The sequence below is a fragment of the Orussus abietinus genome, unplaced genomic scaffold (genome assembly GCF_000612105.2).
Source record: "Orussus abietinus isolate OABI.00-Male unplaced genomic scaffold, Oabi_2.0 scaffold25, whole genome shotgun sequence".
Taxonomy (NCBI): Eukaryota; Metazoa; Arthropoda; class Insecta; order Hymenoptera; family Orussidae; genus Orussus; species Orussus abietinus.
Window position 1 is genome coordinate 394,823 of NW_019394504.1, and position 18,707 is coordinate 413,529.

The window sequence follows — 18,707 nt, forward strand, 5'->3', positions numbered from 1 at the left end:
TATAGAGACTGGTTCTTATGCCCTCGGATACTAGTCGTAATTCCAATGCCATCTCTTTCTTCGTTAAATAAATAATTTTAACAATAATCCAGTCTCTTTCAAATTTAGTTTCGTTTTTAAATCTAGGTAGCGAACAACGCAGCACGTCGTCGTAAACGACTGCAGCGTAAATTGTTCAACGTTTCCGTTTAGGTGTCCTGCTTCTTCTTTCCCGGGTAGCTGTACTCAAAGGCCCAAAAATTATTGTATTTTAGCGGGACCGTCTCCTCGACCTTCCGAGATCCGATTTTTGGATCGACGTTCCTTTTCCCCGTGTAGTTCCTTTTTCCTAGCATCGTCGACAAAGTTTCCACGCTGACGGTGTCGTCCATTTTCCCTTCCGAATCGTTTTTCCCCGTTCCCGAGGTCTCCTTCAATTTCCGGGTAATTTCGTCGCCTAATCGAGCAAAAGTGTCCTCCTCCTGTTCAATTATCTTGGATTCCCTCCGTTGCTCGACCTTTCCGTCGTCTTCGAAAAAGGGCTTGAAGAAGTCTCGATCTCCGTATCGGAACTCCCTCTCGGAAATGACGGTCAGCTCCTTTCCGTCCTTATCCTTTTCGGAACGGTCCTCGGAAGAGGCCTCTTCGAGGCTGCTCGCGTTGTCGGAAACGTGCGCGTACTCTTTCTCGAAGTATTCGGGTACGGAGGTACTGTGGTGCGTCTCCAGGGTCGAAGAGCCGAGGTACTTCGGCTTCGTCTTCCGGGACGATTCGGACTCTTCTCGGGCCTGGATTTTTTTCTCGCTCTCGTGAGCCTTCGCGTCTTTCCCGACCTTGCTCTTGAACAACCTACTCTCCTTGAAGAACTCCTCGAAATCGAACGGCTTCTTGTACTCGTTGATGTCGAAATGTATAGGCTCGAATTCGACGACGGGCTCCTGGGTGGCGTGGACGTCCTGCCGTTCCGACCGTTCTCCCTGCTTCCGCTCGCCACTTTCAGGATCTTCCTTGGTTCCCTCGGGACGCCTGGCCCCGTTCTCTTCGCTCGTTGCCTCCTTTCGATCGTCGTCGTCGACGTTCCGACCATCTTGGTAAACCCTAGTGTCGCTTCCACGATACTTGCCCTCGACTTTGGGTTCGGTCGCCGCCTCGTCTCGGTAATCCCGAAGTTCCGCGGGATCCACCCGATCGTTCTTGTCCAGGCTCTCCTCCCTCTCGTCCGAATAATCCGGCACTTCCACGTAAGGTATGATATCGGGATCGTAGGCGGGAATATCCGGGGGATATCCGTCGACTGGCCGAGGTGCCTCGGTCCCTTTCGCGATCCGTTTATCATCTTCGGGGTCGACATAAGGGGTCGGCTTTTCCTCCTTCTCGACTTCCGGCTTGCTGGAATCCGATTCGTCCACTTGCGTGGTACGCGTTGGAAGGTACGTGTAAATGGGAGAGAAATTCTTCCCCGGCTTTGTCGAGCCGAAATATTTCGACTTGCTCGGGGCGGATCTCGGATGAGAAACCTCTTCCTTCGAGGACTCGTTGTCCTTGTACTCGCTGCTTCCATCGGAAGGCGTTCTTTGGGTCACTACTATTTTCTCGAGTTTCCGTTTCTCTTTTCGCGGTTCGGAGAAGTCGTACTCGTCGCGTCCTTCCTCGCTCTCCTCTTCCTCGACCGACTCGTTGGCCAATTCGGAGCTTCTGCGCTCTTCCACGGTGGGAGAGGAACGTTTGGGCAATCTGCTTCCACCGTATCGCTTTTGGAACGAGGGAGCAAGGGTGCTTAAAGGATCGATGCCGTCTGGACTGACGGTGATCGGAGCTCTCTTCGTTCTTCTTCCCCTCGAGCGATATTCCCGACCGTTCCGTCCGTCCTTCCCGCGCGGTTCTTCTCTTTCGACGCTTCTCTTCCTCCTAGCTCGAACGTTCTCCACGACCGTCGTAATGTTCATCAGGTTATCCAGCAGGATATTTACGGTGTAACGTTTACCTCTTGCCGCGTCGTCCTTCGTCGAAGCGATTACAGGAGTTTCGGAAGGTGCCGAAGAAATCTCGACGTCGATTTTCTTCTTCTGGTTAAATTTCGGCTCGACTCCGTTCCGGGATAGCTTGTTCTTCCAGAAATTGGCCAGGGTTCCGTACTTCGGGACGTTGAATTTTTTCAACTTCTCCCGTTGTTTTTTCCTCAACGTACCGTCCTCGGCGAGAACGTCTCCGTCTGGGGAAGCCGTCGACGTGGGTTTTTCGATCGAAATCGTGGTCATCACCTTTGCCTCTTGTGGTTCGATTTGTCGAGGAACCGTCTCGATCAAAGTCATCGAGGCTTCAGGGTGTGACACCGTTTTCGCGGAGCTCTGTAAAAAAATTCCAGTTGATCTTAATTTCTTAATTTCAGTCTTCTCTCTTTTTTAAGCGGAAACGACTTACCCAGTTCGATACCCCGATACCAAATGAATCGTAGTGCTCCTGTACAAATGATACTTCTCTGCATTGTTTCAAAGGCCCTCGATCGTCGGCATGTACAACAGCGAAAAGCATTACGCTTAAATAACAATCGTTGCTTAACGGGAATACCGTGATCAATTAAAAAAACAACGTGATCTTTACAAGGTGACGGTAAAAAATTTCAAGCATACCGAAAGCAAATGACGTCCGTGTCGTTGGAGGCATTCGTGAAAAACCATAGAAAGTGAATAACCGTCAAACTCCGTACAATGGCACTCTTCTGAGCGATACTAGTTTATTGGCGCAAGAGGTATATACAAGATCGAATACGAGGAGTAGTTACTGATCTATATTTACATACTACTGTGGAGCGATTGCATCACTTCTACTAAATTAAAACCTCGATCCGTGCCTAGTGTCCAGCTTAATTAACATTGATTTCCACACATCCGTTCCAGGTTAAAAAAAAAAATCTCAATGAAATTAACACATTCAAAGTAGTTCAGTCGCCCCACCGCGATAATTTTTCCTGCATAAATGCCAGTTTCACTTGAATGCCGTTGCTCCAAACGAATGCAGAATTTAACGTTTTATTCTGCAAACATTAGGTAGCTCCTATAAGTACTTATCGATTGAATTGCTAGGCGATTAATATGCGTTTAAGAATGCAAGACGATTAACGAGTGCTTACAGGTATAATATATATATTATGTGTAGTATATCTATTCCGTACTTAGGTGAGTTTACGTTATCGCATTATCAACTTTTTGATAAAAACGCGTCTGGTGCGCACACGGCGCAAGTTAGTGCCTGAATATTAATAACGGTAACGTGCGGTGACGTGGTATGTCCTTCGTTGCCGTGATTTGATTAAATGCAACACGGTGCATGACGTTTGACATGACAACTAAAAGTAATCTCCGACGAGCTATTCTACGATTCAGGGTATGAAAAGTAGCGTACAGATAGGCATGCGATTGGCAAATGCACGGGCTAATCGGTATAATTAGCCTATCCGGTATCGCAACAATTCAAAACGCCTGGTCTAATTATGGATATTACGCGACAAAGCAATCACCTGGTTGAAAAATAATGATTTCTTTTACACGAGGATAAGACTAGACGCGTTCATCGGTAAATACTCTGCTGTGGAAAATCTACACGCGAGTCACGCAATACATGGGCACTGGAACGGATTCTTATATTACGCCATCGTGATCTTTTGTCGTTCTATATAAAAAATCGTCTAGATTGCCCGTGGATCTTGACAGTTGCTCGTCGATGGCTCTAATGGTCGAGTATTTAGCAGGTATCTCCCACGCCTTAATACGTTCACGCGATATACTAAATTCAGCATTCTCGTGCACGTGCAATAATAGCTAATCATTAAATTACTTCAACGGAGTACATCTACGGGCTACTCGATTACGACAAAGTGCTAGGCAATTAATGTGCTGGTGCATCGTCGGTTAATTTGGTGAATCGTTAATATCCGCAATCGCCTTCTTGACGAAAGCTCCAGTGCAATTTCGGGAAGTCTTGGAACTAGTAACCTTGAAGGACTACGAATCGGGTTTAATTGCACTTAAGCGTCGTCAGAGGTGATCGGGTATATGGGTATGAAAAAATCCCTTCCTATTAATGGATCATTTTTTATCATCGCTCAATGACTGCCCGGTCGCGGTGTCCAAGCGATTTACCAGTCAAAGGATGTTTCCGGGTTAATTTATTTTAATTCTCGACAATGATCCGATGCACGCGACCACTATTCGTTGGTGGTCGTTGCCTCGATTTATTGGAATTATCGTGCTCGCATCGTAAGCATCGCGCACGGTTCGTTTAGGAATGTTCGATCGAGAAGTTCCATCGATCCGGTTGCTTCTGTCTCGGTGCCAGCAATTGCATTACTTGACCAAATGCCCGTACTGGCCGGCAAGGTTACTCACGTATTGCGCGGCTTGACCGGTTGCTGGAAATTCGGCCCATTTGCTAAAGTCGATGCCAGGGATGACTCCGCTGCGACATGGCACACGGGGATTTCTGTTCGACAAACGTTAATATAGATGCGAGAAAAGCATTATTAAATTAATTAATCGGATGGTACGTACATCTCATGGTCCGGCAAGACCATTGGATAAAGTTGTATCGTATCGATCAGATCGGTGTTGTCGCAGATTAGCCTTGCGAGTCGCGTTTTGCGAATTTCGGTCAGTTGCTCTGAAAACCAATGGACGTCACCAATTTTTGAGATAACTTTTTGCGAAGATCTTTCCGGTAAATTAAAAGGAACTGATTAACTTACCGGGGGTAAAGGACGACGGCTGGTTTGGAAGTTCATACCAGAATCGATCACCACGACGCGAGTAGCTAAATTGGGTGGCGATAACGCAAGCAAAGGTTGGTCCCAGCATGCTTCCGGGTAGCGGTCTCTCGGACACACCGCCGGACCACAAATCGACGTCAGCAGGATGTCTAAAAAAAATTTCAAAACGGACTTTTACTATTTATCCTTGAGAAACACATATTTTTCAAGAGCAGTAGGAGCATTAGGAATATATCGTATAAATGAACTTGTATCGTTTACTCAAAAATGGAGCTGTAACGCCTGATGGTTTCATTAGGCATGGAACCGAAGAGTTCCTCGAAGCTATCCGCTCCCGGAAGGCCACAGTACTTCCTGTAATTTCAGAGACCGCCATCAGTCACAACGATTACCCTTGATCCTTCAGTGAAATGCGCGTTCATTTCTTCTCACGAAGGAGCAACCAACCTGAATTCCATATAACTGGGGATGCCGAACTCTCGGCCTCTCTGCATGTTGAAAGACACAAGATCCATGCCGAATTTGGCACCTACTTTTTTGAACAAATGGTTGGTTACCTGTCGACGAGGGAATCGATTAAAAAATTAAATTCCTTCTCTTGAGATGCGACACATTTTTTTTTTCTAGTGCCCTTTTTTGCATTTTGACATACTTCCTGAGTGATGGAGTCGTCCATGGCCTGCGCGACTTGGTTCATGAGACCCATGAAATATTCATCGAAAACTCCTGCTCGGTAAAGATCGTAGGGCCTTCTGATCAGATCCGACAGCCTTTTGGATGCTGTGAAAGAAAGCATCGTTATGCCATAGCAGGATATTTCGTTTAATATTCTGTTAAGACCGCCGGGACGTACCGATAAATTTGTGCGCTTTGCTCCACCTTTCGACGGCGGTGGGCAATAAAGAATGGCCGAATCTGAAAGCTGCCGAAGCGAAGGCATCGATGACACCTGGATTAACACTGGCATCGTACCCGTCCCAGTAACCCTGTAAGGAAAGTCGTTCCAAGATGTACATCGTAAAATGGTAGAAAGTAACAGGGCCTCTTACGTGTCGCAACCGTGCGATTCTCTGAATCCACAAACGCAAGAAAATCTCCAAGAAGAGAAGAAAAGCTCATAGTATTAAGAGCTCGCATAGAAAATATGCATTTACGCGACATGAAATCCCAAGTACAGCCTCTTCGACAAGGTAGTAAAATTTAAAACAAAAGACCTTTCCCCAACCATAAACGGGGGACACGGGAAATTACCTAAAACCTTAAAACATGAACATCTATCACAATCGATTACCATAATTTTCTTCTACTTTAAGTACCCTATGAAACATCCACTTACGTTCTTTTCCAAGAGCAATCCAAATTTCTCCATAACGTCTTTTCCCAACAAAATAGGAAGAAACTCGTTGTAGGTGACGTGCTGAATTTGTGCGATGACTATGCGCCTTGCCTCCTGGAATAAAGTCTCGTCATCCCAATGTGGATTGACAAGGGCCAACGCCTTGGCGGCTCGATTATGTTCCCGAGCCAACAGCGTGTGCATGCACGTCAGCACCAATTGCTCGTTCACTCTTATTTCCCCTGAAAGAAAAAAAAAAAAAATAAGAAATAAAGTAACATTAGTCGAGGTAACAAAAAGTTGGACTCGTTGAGCGTTCCAGTTAGGAGACAAAAGATCTTTGTTTCGTCCTTCGGGCTTATGACAATCGATAAAGCGAGCTCGAAGGTGCAAGATACTAAACAATAGTTAATTCCTGCAAAGCGAAACGGTGAATAGCGATCGATGGATAAGACAGATTGGAAGGTCCTCGAGTGCGCGATGGCGATGTCCAGGAATACGGATAATTTTCCCGAGATAATCAAGAGCGAGCCGAACCAACGAGAGAACGTTAAATATCGTTTTATCAGTAGCTTGTTTGACTCTCGGTTTCGAGGGGAGAGAATGCCGATCGGACAACCTCGAGCTACGTACTAACGATCGATTTTCTTCGAGAATCGGCGTGATTAGAAAGTCGATACGCGTAATAAGAGCGGTTCATTCGTCGTGAGGTTATGTTAAAATCGATGATTTACGGGCGAACGGTGGAGCGAACGGCCGCCGTTAACGTCACATCGGTTGAACCGTGAGAAAAAACTCACCGGCTTCGAAACAGTACATGGAGCGATTCGGTCGGGTGCAACCTTCGTCGGGGATGTCCAATTTCAGAGGAAGCAGATCCTTTAGGCCATATTCCGCGAAAACTGGATTCATACGAAGGAGTCCTCCGTACCCGGTTCGCAGTTTCCTGGAAAAGCCCCGGGATCTCGGTGATATAATACCCGATGATGAAATACCTAGGTAGAATCGAGTCTTGCTCACCTGGCGAAGTGTTCGGTAATTCCGTAAACGGTGTTGCCGTCCAGCACTCCGGTTAGCAGATTGAAAGGCACTCTGGACCCCAATCGACACCCTGGTCGTACAGCCGGGAATGCCCTGACGAAGTCCATACATTTCAGGCTGAACAGCCGATAGAAGTAATCGTCCTCGGGTATTAAAATCTCGTTGCAATAAGGGTTCTTCAAATGGGGTGGACGGCCGCAACATTCCTCCGGATCGTTGCGATTCAGGGGGTCTGCAATAAAGAGCCACGGTTCGAATTTAGACGGAAGGGATGTGAATTAAAAGTCCGCGAGGATACGTAACGATGAGAGTAACGCGACGTACCCAATGGTGTACCGGTCAAGGTGTAATCATGATCCATGAACTGTCCCCAAGCGATCACCATGACCGTGCCCGCGTGGTCATGATAGCCCTCGTCCGGATGCATAGTCCGAGAAACGATGCGCGACAGAGGTAAGTCATGGCCCGTCACGGAAATCCTGGGTGCGTTCATTCCGTCCGCAAATCGTGGCGGCAACAATCTGCAAGAGGAATCCTTCGAGGCTATTAAAAGATCCACGTTAACGGAAAAAAAGAAAGTAGGCTGCCGTATGAGACTTCGGTGGAGAGAGACGGTGCTTCTTCCGCGTCGTCTCACGGAAGAGATACAATGGGTCCATTTTACTAATCGCTTTGTTATCTAAAGTAGGAGATAACGGAGGCGAACTTTCGCATAATCGAGCCATAGGAACGCGGAGAGACTCTGTTGAAACTTCGGGAACAATCGTTACCTCGTGAACGGCGACAAAGTCGAGCCCCAAGTAGGATTTTCCAAATTCGTGCAGAGACCGTCGTAGCGACGATATTTCCCTGGTCGGCACTCCACGTTACTGAGAAAAGCGGGACACACTTCGCGAATGAGAGTCTTCGACGTGTCGATCAGCGGTAAGCTCTTTTCGATCTCCTCGTAAGTTAGCCCGTACCTGCGAAACCGGTAACAATCAAGCAAAACCAGGGTAATCCCCTGAACGGATTCGAATCGGCATCGACAACTTACGTATGGGCCAGGTTGACGGAAATGTCGAGGAGCAGCTCTCCCACCGTCGCGAGTTCCTCCGGCTTCCAAATCTCCGACTTCGGTCTGGCGACCTCTGGAAATCGGGGGAAAAGGAAATTAAAAACGATTCACCCGGTTCTCGGTAGACTCGATTTCTTTGATCGGGGAACGTACCGATGCGTTTCCTCGCCTCCAAGTACGCGTGGTTGACGGCGTCGTAGGTGATGCACGTGTGCGTACCAGAGGTCGGGGTGCTGCATTTATGACAAATTAAACCGATAATTAAGAGGATGTCGCGACGCGAGTATTATTTACGGTGGCCCTTCTCTTTCGCGTTAATTACTTAACGCGGCAGCCTACTTTCGCGGAGGTACGCAACGCGAGACGCTCGCGCATTACTGCCTCGTAAATTTATACCCATGCGTTACACCGGACCATGGCACACCGGACCAAGGTAACCCGAAACGATCGCACGCATTTGTCGTCGATTCTCCCCGGCGGCGATCGACCTCCGATTTCTGGGGCAAACCGTGACGGAATCGGAGCGATCGATCGAGGATAGATCGCAGCGGATCAGCGACCAGGCTGCTCGAACGATCATCCGTTACGTATTGATCGATAAAAACCAAACCCTCGCCATTTCCTACATTTTCTCCAGCTCCCTCCGTTAAGAAACCATCATGAATTTCATCCGCAATTTTTGTCACGGCGGATTTCCCTTTTTCTTCTCCAACGAGTCTACTTAACGATCGCGCGTGACCACGAGGAAGGCTAATCTCGATCATTTTGCTGGTTTTCTTCTTAAACGACTCTTAAAAAATCACGTACGACGCGTTTCGAGTAATCCGTACGCGAAGAACCAATGACACCGATCGGGTGGAACCAGTCCTCCCGTAATCGATCGGCTGCGCCGGATGACTTTCTTTAATGGCAGCTGGTTAATTCGACCTCTTGTCTAGTGCAACGCCTTTCTCCCGATTACCGATCGCAAACAAACGCGATTAGCCAAACTTTTTTCCAATTTACTTCCGTTCCGGGAACGTCGAAAGACCCGCTCGAAGGAAAAATTCTCTACTTCCGTAGGTAACGATCGCAGACTCACAAGGTACCCCGGAGTAAGTTGTAAGTGTAATCGAGGACGCTGGTCCTCCCAGAACCGTCCAACAGTAGGGCGCATTCATCTCCATTGGGATAGACTTCCAAGGGTTGATATCGAAGAGCTCCGCTGACGAAAGGGCCGTTTAGCGCCAAAAAGGCCAACAGGCTGCCTAGTCGTATCGCGGAGGATCTGCAAACATGCGAATTAAACGATAATGAATTTATATTGCGGGTTAGAAACATAAACGTAGATTTTCCGGGTAAAGACGATCGAGTGCCTTGAATTAATGACAGGAATGCACCGTGGGTCTTCGATCCGTGAACGATAATCGGTATTCTCGCGATTAAGGATGGCCGAGAGCGATACCGGAGATGGAGCTCGAGCACGCGATTTTACGGTCCGGACCGAGATCGGGTCTCTCGATCTCGCCGAATGGCCCGTCGCGGCTCTCCAAAGAGAAACACGGATACTTTTACGCAACTCCTGTCGGCTCGTCCATTTATCGAATTTATGCCTTGGCCGCTAGTGTTCGGCTCGTAATTGAATTGCAATTACGTCGCGGAACGCTTCTCGAGGACCCCCGGCTATCGTTCTTCGATGGCTAGGCCTAGGCATGCGACGACCAAATCGCGAAGGCCGACACAAAGGTGAGAGAGATGATCTCTCGATCATCGATCATCGTGCCACCCGTAACGGCGACACCCCCAGAAGGCAAAAACTACGATAGAAAAAATTGCAATCGACGCCGCGTCGCAAAATCGCGCGTGCCGTCGCAAGTTGTAATTTACGTCCAGACGTCACATCCGGAATTCCTGAAATCACTCGTGTAATTGCCCCGGCAGCCACGAATGCTCGACTTTCAATTTTGACCAGTCCCCGGTGCGTAACTCGCACGGAAAATTCGTTTCCATGAATGCAATCGACACCCGAGTGGCTGGGAAATCGTTCCCGACCCCGGCAATTTGACGGTAAAATTATGACAATTAGGACGCTACTTATGCCCAAGTTTACCGGGTGGGTTCCGGGCTCGGGGGGAAGTCGTTTCTCAAAAACCTTCCCAAAAGCTAAATTCCCCAATGTATAAATTTGTTAACAAGGCGGCACCTTAAATCGGTAAGCAACGTATCTGGAAAGTCTCGGGAGTTGTGCGCAAATGACTCGACCGATTCGCAATTTGAACCGAGGAGAAAGTTCGACGGGGTTAATCAAAAAGGAAAATGGGCACATCAGGTGCGAAACTCCTCCGGCGAGTTACGTGGAGAGTCGAGAAGACGAAGAGAGGAACTCCCGGAGGAAGGGTCAGAGAAAGAGAGAGCACGTGGGGTCACCGCGATATCGTTTACCGTAAGCAACTCGCGCTCATCCGACACGCTCTTTAACCTAATCGCTCGTGCTCGAGATTTCTTCTTACGCGCGGGCAGTCTTAAGTCATCGAGGTGAATTACGTGAAAGGATCGAGACGGTTCGACGTTGAGAAATCAGCGAAAGAGACGGAGCTTCGCAGGATTCCGCGGCGACTCGACGGAGTGAATCTCCCGAAGGGGAGGAACGGGCGAAAAAAGCATCTTTGAAGAAATTCATAAATCATTTTTCTGGGCGAGCTGTGGGCAATTATTCGCCGTTCCGGATATTCGTTATTCCCGACAACCGCGGCGCTCATCGAGCCCGACAAGGCCCATTCAGGGGCCAGGAATAAATCCTGTTAAGCGACTCGCGCGTGGGCGGGAGTCGAAATTACCGCAACGAGAAATCCCCTTTAAATCGACCGCGGTTGGCAGTCTCGCGAGTCTACCGCTCGTGCCGAGAGGAATTTCTTGATCGACGCGTGATCGCGATTAGGATCGACCAGACGATTTAGATCATTCTGAGACTTTCTCGGCAGTTGCGTCCTTTCACTAGGCGGACCTCGAGAACCTTGCCCAGAGGTTCGCCTCGGGTCGACTGCCCAAATCGTTGGACGGACCCATCCGTCTCTTTCTCCCGGCATTGTCCTCGTCTTGGTTTCCTTCCTTTTTTCTCCGGTCTCGTCGACCACCTTTCACTTTCACGATAAAGTTTCTCTGGTCCGTCCGGCAAATTCGCGGGATTCGTCGACTCGCCGCCTCGTCCGACGAGTCACGATTCGTCAAAAACAGCCGATCCGCGTTCAAGCCGACACCCGTAACTCGGCTCCTGGGGAAATCGAGGAAAAAGCCGTTAATTAAGTTTCCCCGATTACGTTAACGTTACGATTCGTCGCGATCGAGTGGCTCCTCGCCGAGATACCGATCGATCCCCCGGCCGCACGAATCGGTTATCGCGATGGGTGGATTCTTTCTCGCCGATTACGGAGACGTCATGGGATTGCGCAAATCCGTATCAACGATTTCGAGCGCCCGTCTCGATTCGATGGATAGGTGGAAATTGAAAACGCGTACCCGAGGCTACTCTCTACGTTACGTCACTGTTCGGCCGATCCGGTACGTGCCTACGCTCGAGCGGAAATAATGCTCCGCACTTTTATTCCCCACTTCGACGGTACGATTCCGGTTTCCTCGTGGCTAGGTGGCACAAAACCTCGAAGGAATCGATCGGGCGAGAACCTGGAAAGAACCTAAATCGTGACGGAGCGAATCTCACCGCCATGGCGACCGAAGTCACGGAAGAGAGAAGCTAAAAAATATGAAATCAATTAAATAGAAGTATAGACGGAATAAATAGAATATAAGTATCGAGTAAATTTTCGCCTTTTAGGGAGTCACCATTTCTTTCTCGACTTTCAATATCGGCTCCTCGTTACCTCCGCTCCCGCCATTAGGAACGGGTGTGCTCGTGTTCTCGCGCTCGACTCGCTCATAAGTTATTCACAGCCCCGAGCGACGTTTACGCTCTTCGAGGAAAGAAAAAAGCCGAGAGATGCCGAGAATCGGCATCCGTAACGATACGCGACTTTCCCGTTACCGATAACGCTTTTCTCTCTCGGCGCGGCATAATCCTCTGCTCTACAGAAATAACCGCGCACTCTCGTGAACATAGGAACTCGAGGGAATACCTATTTATTCCTTAATAAAAACAATCGCCCATCCCAGGGATCATCCCTAAGAGTTGCCAGGAAAGGTTCCTCGATCTGGGGAACCGCGGCCTCGGTCGCGACGGATCTCGGACTTTGCGTAATTCTCCCCTACGCGCCGTGATAAAAAAGAATCCAGGCTCAAGGAACGAGCGTGGTGGCGGGAAATCAGGGCAAATCGCGATCTCCGATTTCTTCGTACCGGTCATGGAAGTCACCTTGACGATTACGAAATAACGGTAGCGCGATACTTTGCGAGATAAAGTCGGATTCTCTTGCAGTCACGGCTGGTCTGCTCCGGTGTCGAATCGTTCGACGAAGTCGTTCGAACCGAGCGACCGTAACCGGTGGTTCCTTCCTCGATCCTGGCGAGGTCGAGTCGGGGGTGGAAAATCGCCGAAATCCCGGAGTACCGGAGACTGCAAAAGGGAGTCGGTCTCTCACCGGTGGCGAGGGTGCTCCATCGCTGGGGCGTCGCGACGTCCGCGCGGCCGCGCGGCGGTCGGAGGGCAGAGGCGATCGGAGAGACGAGCGGAGAGGCGAGCTGCGACCCACGAGAGTACGGCTCGACGTCAGGTTGGCGACTCGCCGGCTCGACGGCAACCGGCGACCCCCGTGCGTCCTGGACCGACCGCCGACGCGGTACCTCGTCGGCCGGGTAGGAGAGCGCGAAAGCTCCCCGAGGAAGGAGGCTGCTCCAGGTGGGGAGCCGCCTCGGACCGTACGACTCGCCTTGCGGAGACGCGAGTCACCGCGAGGAGGCGGCGCCAAGAGTCACGAGGCGACTTTCCTTTCTCTAAACGAGCGTCTGCCCTCGATCCGAGGCTTCGATTATCTCCGAAAACGAAAGCGGCCGTCCCGCCGCCGCGCGCCGGGGAAGAAAGGGCGAGGAAGAGAGGAAGAGAAGGTCTTTCCCCGAGTCCGCGCCTTCGGACGAAGCGACCCCCGAAAACGACTCGCGACGCCCTCTTCTCGGACACCGAATTTCCTGATCGATCGATCGCAGGGAATCTTCCGAGTGTCTCCTCCGGATGCGTCCCGTCCCTCGCTCTTGGTCTCGGAAAGGTTGCGAAAGAAGCCGCGAGTGTCGATGCTCCGCCGGCGCCCGGGATCGACGATCGATCCGCCGATCGATCTTTACATAGGATAGATCTCCGCGAGGCCGGTTCGCGCCGTTGGCGATTCCTTCCCCCGGATAGATCGTTGAGTAACGTACTCGTGATGTAACCGCGAGCACGCGCTCGATAATAACGCGTACCTCTTTAGCCCCGCAGGTGGTGCACGCAACCACCAAAAAGATCCGCCCATCAGGTGGCGTAGGTGCGCCAACGTGTGTACTAAGTGCTCGGTACGATCGTCCACGGCCCTAGGGCTGTTGATCGGTTCCACTCTCGCGCCAAATCCGTCCGAGGAAAGTCGAAGCTATCGACCTAATCGGTTCGAACGATCGCACCCGGACGTCGAGTCGATTCGGAGGCTGCCACGGTCACGGGAGAATTCCACGCTCTCCAGAGAGAGGCGGATCCAGATCTAAACGCGTGGAAACGCGACGGAGTCGAAAACGGCCTCGCCGAAACCTTGGCGGGGAGCAAATCGAAATTGAAAATCGAGCTGCCTCGCTCGTGAAACACCCCCTGTCTATACCCGTTAAGGTAGCACGCTCTTAACCGCCGCTCGCGATACGCGTATTCGCTTCTTAACGGCCGCATAAATATGCATTTACGTCGCGTCGGTTCTTAAGTTTCGTTAAATCGGGTTAAATTAAATTACGTAGACGGTAAACACAAAATACACAGCGGCCGCGACTGAATTTATTTAATCCGCGGGTACGCGTAAATCAGAGCGACCGAATTCCGCAAATTTGTAGGCGTGCAGAAAAATCCCGCCGGCGTTTCGTTTCCCGAGACAATCTTTTCCGATCGAAGGATCCACGGTCACGGTTTCCTTCCGGGTTCGTCGATCCGTTGCGTAAGCGCGTTGCGGAAAATCCGTACGGGAATGTATAAAGATTAATGCATACTTTCCACCGACCGTGGGATCCGTAGAAAACTGCCTCACTCGGTTTGCCATTTTTTTTTTTCCTTTTCCCAGTCTTCACTTTCCGGAAGACCGCTTCGGTCATCGATCTCGAGTCATCCTAAGGTAATCGAATCCGATGATTCGATCGTTCGACGACTCCCAAGTCCGAGCAATCGCTGCCGCTGCTCTAAGAGAACCGACAGATGACACGTGCCTTGAAAAACACTTCCCATTAGGCAATTATCCTGTATCGTTAATACCAACTACGAAGTTAAAGCGTTCCACCGATATAGTGTAGGACAATGTGCACCGAGGTGCAATAACGAAGTTTGAAGTGGAAACGCCTACTTAATACTCGGCTACTTACGCGTTCGAGTACTTGCTTCGCAAAAACACCACGCCAGTTTCGACACGACATGTCGAGTGCTTTGAAATCCCGTCTTAGATGACTTCGGACCGAAGGGTGGTTCTCGAAACCGCTGGACATATCGTTTGGCGGTTTAGCGGAAACGCGAATCCCAAAGTTGCTCGGATCTGAAAGGGGGAAGGTCTAAGTCTCGCGAGCAGGATGTGCACGGGGGCTTGGGAAAGAGAAGCCGATCCATGCCCCGGTCACGAGGCCTAGCCGTTAAAGTAAACGCGAAGTGGCATCTCTCACGATCTCGCGTTTTCTCGGTGGGTCTCAAAGTAGATGCCGAGCGCAGCGGGGAACGTTGCGGATTTACGCAACTCGGCGTCACGAGGCTTCGAACAGATGGCGAAGCCGAGATGACCGAAGGCGCTCGTTGCACCTCGTACTCCCTCTCGTTTCGAGGAAAATCTGCGCCATCCGGATCGGTACCCGCAAAAGAGATCACCGTGAAATCGGCGTCCCGACTCGCGGAGCCGGCGACACCCTCGAGGGATCTTAGGAAGAGCGACCCCCTCGAGCGCATCCCCCAATGCACCTGCCGTTGCTTCTACAAGGATGCATTCGCACAGGTGCAGCCGGCCTGACGAATTAGATCGAACGGCCGTTAAAATTTCAAGAAACGGATCACCATTAGGCAACCCAGCCGCGGGCTCCATTTCGCAGGCTCTTTCGAAAGAGCGCTCGACTCTCTCGCGTACGTGAAATAATTGGGAGTTACGCAGCCGGCAATTTAATCCCGAGGCCCTTGGTTGTTCACGGCGGACCTTTTAGATAATCCCGCTTCCTCCCCCGGAAACTGCGAGTGCATTCGGTTCCGTGGACAGAGGTCGGCATCGAAATTTGTGGCGAAATTTGTCGTGAAATTTCTTGAATGTAGGAATCTATCCTGGTCGAATCCGTATTCACGAATCGAAGAGATGCCCGCGTGGTCGACCGCACGTTGGCAATGTCGACGAGAAGTAAAAGTAAAAGTGTCCGTTCGTCTTTTTGGATCGCTACGGGGCAGTGCCGGAAATCCTTGAGGAATTTTCGAGACTGGTTTGGGCAGCGCCCGGATTCGAATTCGATGTCCGTGAAGCTCTCTCAATTCTCGGCTTATTCGGTAAAAATTTTAGAAATCCGGTACCGCCATCGAGCGCAAAAATTTGCGGATCGTGGAATTTTTCAACGGACTCCAAAAATCCGACTAAGGATACCGATCGAAACCAACCAAATCGCGACTTCGTTACATAAACGCGTGCGCACCGTGGTCTTATACCCTCGGCCCTCGGTACGCCTACTCGTTACGAAATACTTCTCTCTTACAGCACCGAAACTCGATCAACTGTTCGCAAAAGTCGGGATACATCGTCCAGCGACATTCTCGTCTTGGCAGGGCTCCGCCGAGATACCGGTATGTCGATGAAGCACGACAGTCATCTGAAAGATCACGGACAATGTGGCCAATTTACAGATACGATGATAATTAAAAAGAAACCACTTGCGCGAAGAACCTTTTTGTTCTTTCGCGAGTGATTGGTCGCTCGAATGATACGTTAACGATGGGCGTAGACCAGGTCGATTGGTTGGATCGTAGGATTTCCAGAAAAAGGAATGCACCTTACGTGAAAGCAACGGGGAACCTTGGCATTCTTCGCGATTCTGACCCGAATCCGTTTCGATTCCCCCCCAGGGTCCCCCGCCTCGAACTACCGATTTTTTTCGTCCGCTTTCGGCGTTCTTATCGAGACACGTCAGACGCTATCGAGTGCTATAAGAAATAAACGTGGCCTTACAAGAAATATCTCCTCGGGTTCACGGTGCATGGGGCCCAAGATGTATGTATCGTCGCCAAACCCGAAACGATCATTATTTAATTTTTCAGCAAGACTAATTAAAGTTACGCCGCGAAAATCGGCATCTCCGTCGCAGTCATTGTACTTATGTCGGGCTTAGAAGAAATATCACTTTATCCCGAAATCAATTCGGCATGCTTGGCCGAAGTTACCGAAAGCGATCGTCTTCTCAAGGTGCGCGACTCGAGAGTCTCGTAAGGTAAGCCAGATAGGTAATTCACTGGTTGTCGTCCAAAGAGAAACGAGTTACTCGAGCACCGGCTCGACGTGCAACGAACTCGGATATCCGTGACTCGGGCTCCATTACATTATATTATATTCCGTGGCAACCTTTCTTTCGAAAGTGGTTTCTCCACAAACGGGCTATCTTAATCCTGGGACCACACGTGACTCCAAGTAAAATGTACACCTCCACCTGCCTCGATGCATGACCGTGGGTGCACCCAACGAAAACGAAATGCATCATGCCAAATCTGCTAAGAGGATTAACGTGGATGCGCAAGCCCCCTTGAAGTTTAATGCCTTTGCTTATTTTTCCCTCTCTTCCCTTAAATCTTATCAGAGAACCTCGAAAGAGGGATTTTATCGAAGGACGATTGAAAAGGTGAGGTTGAATTTCGTCAACGTGCGGTCTCTTGTAAATTGACATTTCTTTTTTTTATTTTTGGTATTCTTGAGTCTTGGGCCCCGTCATCCTCAAGAGGTCTGCGCAAACGAGCGCACTTAGGAAACGGACAAACGGTCACTGGAACAACCTCGACCGAAGTAATTGAAGTAATTGCCGTAGAAATGGCCGACCTTTCGAAGCGCACGCCCGTCCTTATTCTTGAAAGCGGTTATTTCTTGGGTTCGAAGTCTGGCAGTGACCTCGATGTTACCGCTTCGATAGAGAGTGCAGTGAACGGTGCTTCCAGTGGCAAGAATTGAATTAAAACGTCTTTCTTAAGGGTACGCTTTTCGTGCAGGAAAAAAAAATGAAGAAAATACGCAACCGTGAGTCCTGTCCGTGATCCTTGGCAACGTTCTTTCCATACCCGATGTATCACGCCCGTGGAATCGTAAAATTACCGACGTTCATTTTTTGCGATTGCAAAGATCTACATATAACGGTACGACGTTAAAAAGACTTTAAAACCAGCCTGTCGACATCTGGATCACGAGAGAAGAAGAAGCGAAAGGCTCGGAGTGTCGGATAAGGCAAGAGAACGGATTTACGGAGAAAAAGAAAGAGAGAGGGGAGACACGTATATCTTCTCAATATAGGTTAGACATCCGATCTCGTGATTCGATTTTTCGATGATTATTCTCTTCTGCTTTAACGTCGGATTCAGCAAAACTTTGACGTTTACTTTGCCGGAGCAACGGTGCAAAATTTAAGTCAGTGCCGAACGGCGTTCGATTAAATCAGGTTCGTTAATCTAAAAATTGGTTTATCACGTTCGTTATATAAAGGCTGGAAATATCTACTCGACCGGGATTGTAATTACTTAGGCCTTCTCGTTTTTACATTATCTAACCAAATATATCGGTACTCCGAGAGTTCAGCGTTTACCGTCGCGACCCTGATCCTACACGTCGAAGACTGCATTCTGACTCGTGGGGATCAACTTTCGCTTGGTCACATGCTCTCTGCGCAATCCTGCTCCTCTGTACGATCCGCGTCTCCTAGAAGGGAGTCATGTTTCCTTCGATATGCTCCAGGTGTTATCAGGGTCCAATATAAAAATGAATTTCCATCAATCAACGATTCCTTCCTTACGGGGTATTCTGTGAGGCACGGTCCTTTCGCCTTCGATTAATAATTACATCTGTCCAGCCTACGGACTCGTCGACTCCGATGGGTGAGTGAAACGTTAATGGATGACATCCCCCTCCTAGAAAATTTATTAAAAATTATGCCCCCTTATTTTCGGTAAGTACCACTCAATTGAAATCGCGGGAAGGTCGCTCACCTCGCGTGACGGAAATGAGGAAAAAGAATAGAGGAAAGGGGGCAAACTCGATTCGGCGGTGCGGAGTCCGTCAATCTTTCATTCTTTTCGTCGATGAGGTCTGCCAGGCTCAACGTAGGTGGACAGGACTGTAGTACCTATCTCCAGACTACTTGCCGATAGGATCTAATTGCGCGAAACCCGTTTG

At 49.6% G+C, this 18,707-nt stretch overlaps 1 protein-coding gene across 1 annotated transcript; it reads right to left on the bottom strand.

Annotated features, from left to right (window-relative positions):
- Positions 1-188: 188 nt before the first annotated feature.
- LOC105697506 lies at positions 189-12,766 on the bottom strand. Its single transcript, XM_012420865.2, has 18 exons — positions 12,747-12,766; positions 9,257-9,442; positions 8,329-8,408; positions 8,155-8,248; positions 7,889-8,080; positions 7,443-7,639; positions 7,098-7,350; positions 6,878-7,023; positions 6,078-6,319; positions 5,595-5,727; positions 5,394-5,521; positions 5,189-5,298; positions 5,003-5,095; positions 4,721-4,890; positions 4,527-4,635; positions 4,327-4,458; positions 2,401-2,515; positions 189-2,327 (listed from the first exon to the last, which is right to left on the bottom strand). Exons 1-18 carry the CDS (start codon positions 12,764-12,766, stop codon positions 189-191), a joined length of 4,539 nt encoding a protein of 1,512 aa, XP_012276288.2.
- Positions 12,767-18,707: the final 5,941 nt, after the last annotated feature.

Excerpts from the sequence above, each read along its gene's own strand:
- LOC105697506 (XM_012420865.2), bottom strand. The coding sequence starts at position 12,766 with ATGGAGCACCCTCGCCACCG. Across the intron at positions 8,249-8,328 it reads GGAGGCGAGGAAACGCATCG|AGGTCGCCAGACCGAAGTCG; the intron begins GTACGTTCCCCG and ends CCCGATTTCCAG. Across the intron at positions 5,096-5,188 it reads CCCAGTTATATGGAATTCAG|GAAGTACTGTGGCCTTCCGG; the intron begins GTTGGTTGCTCC and ends CTGAAATTACAG.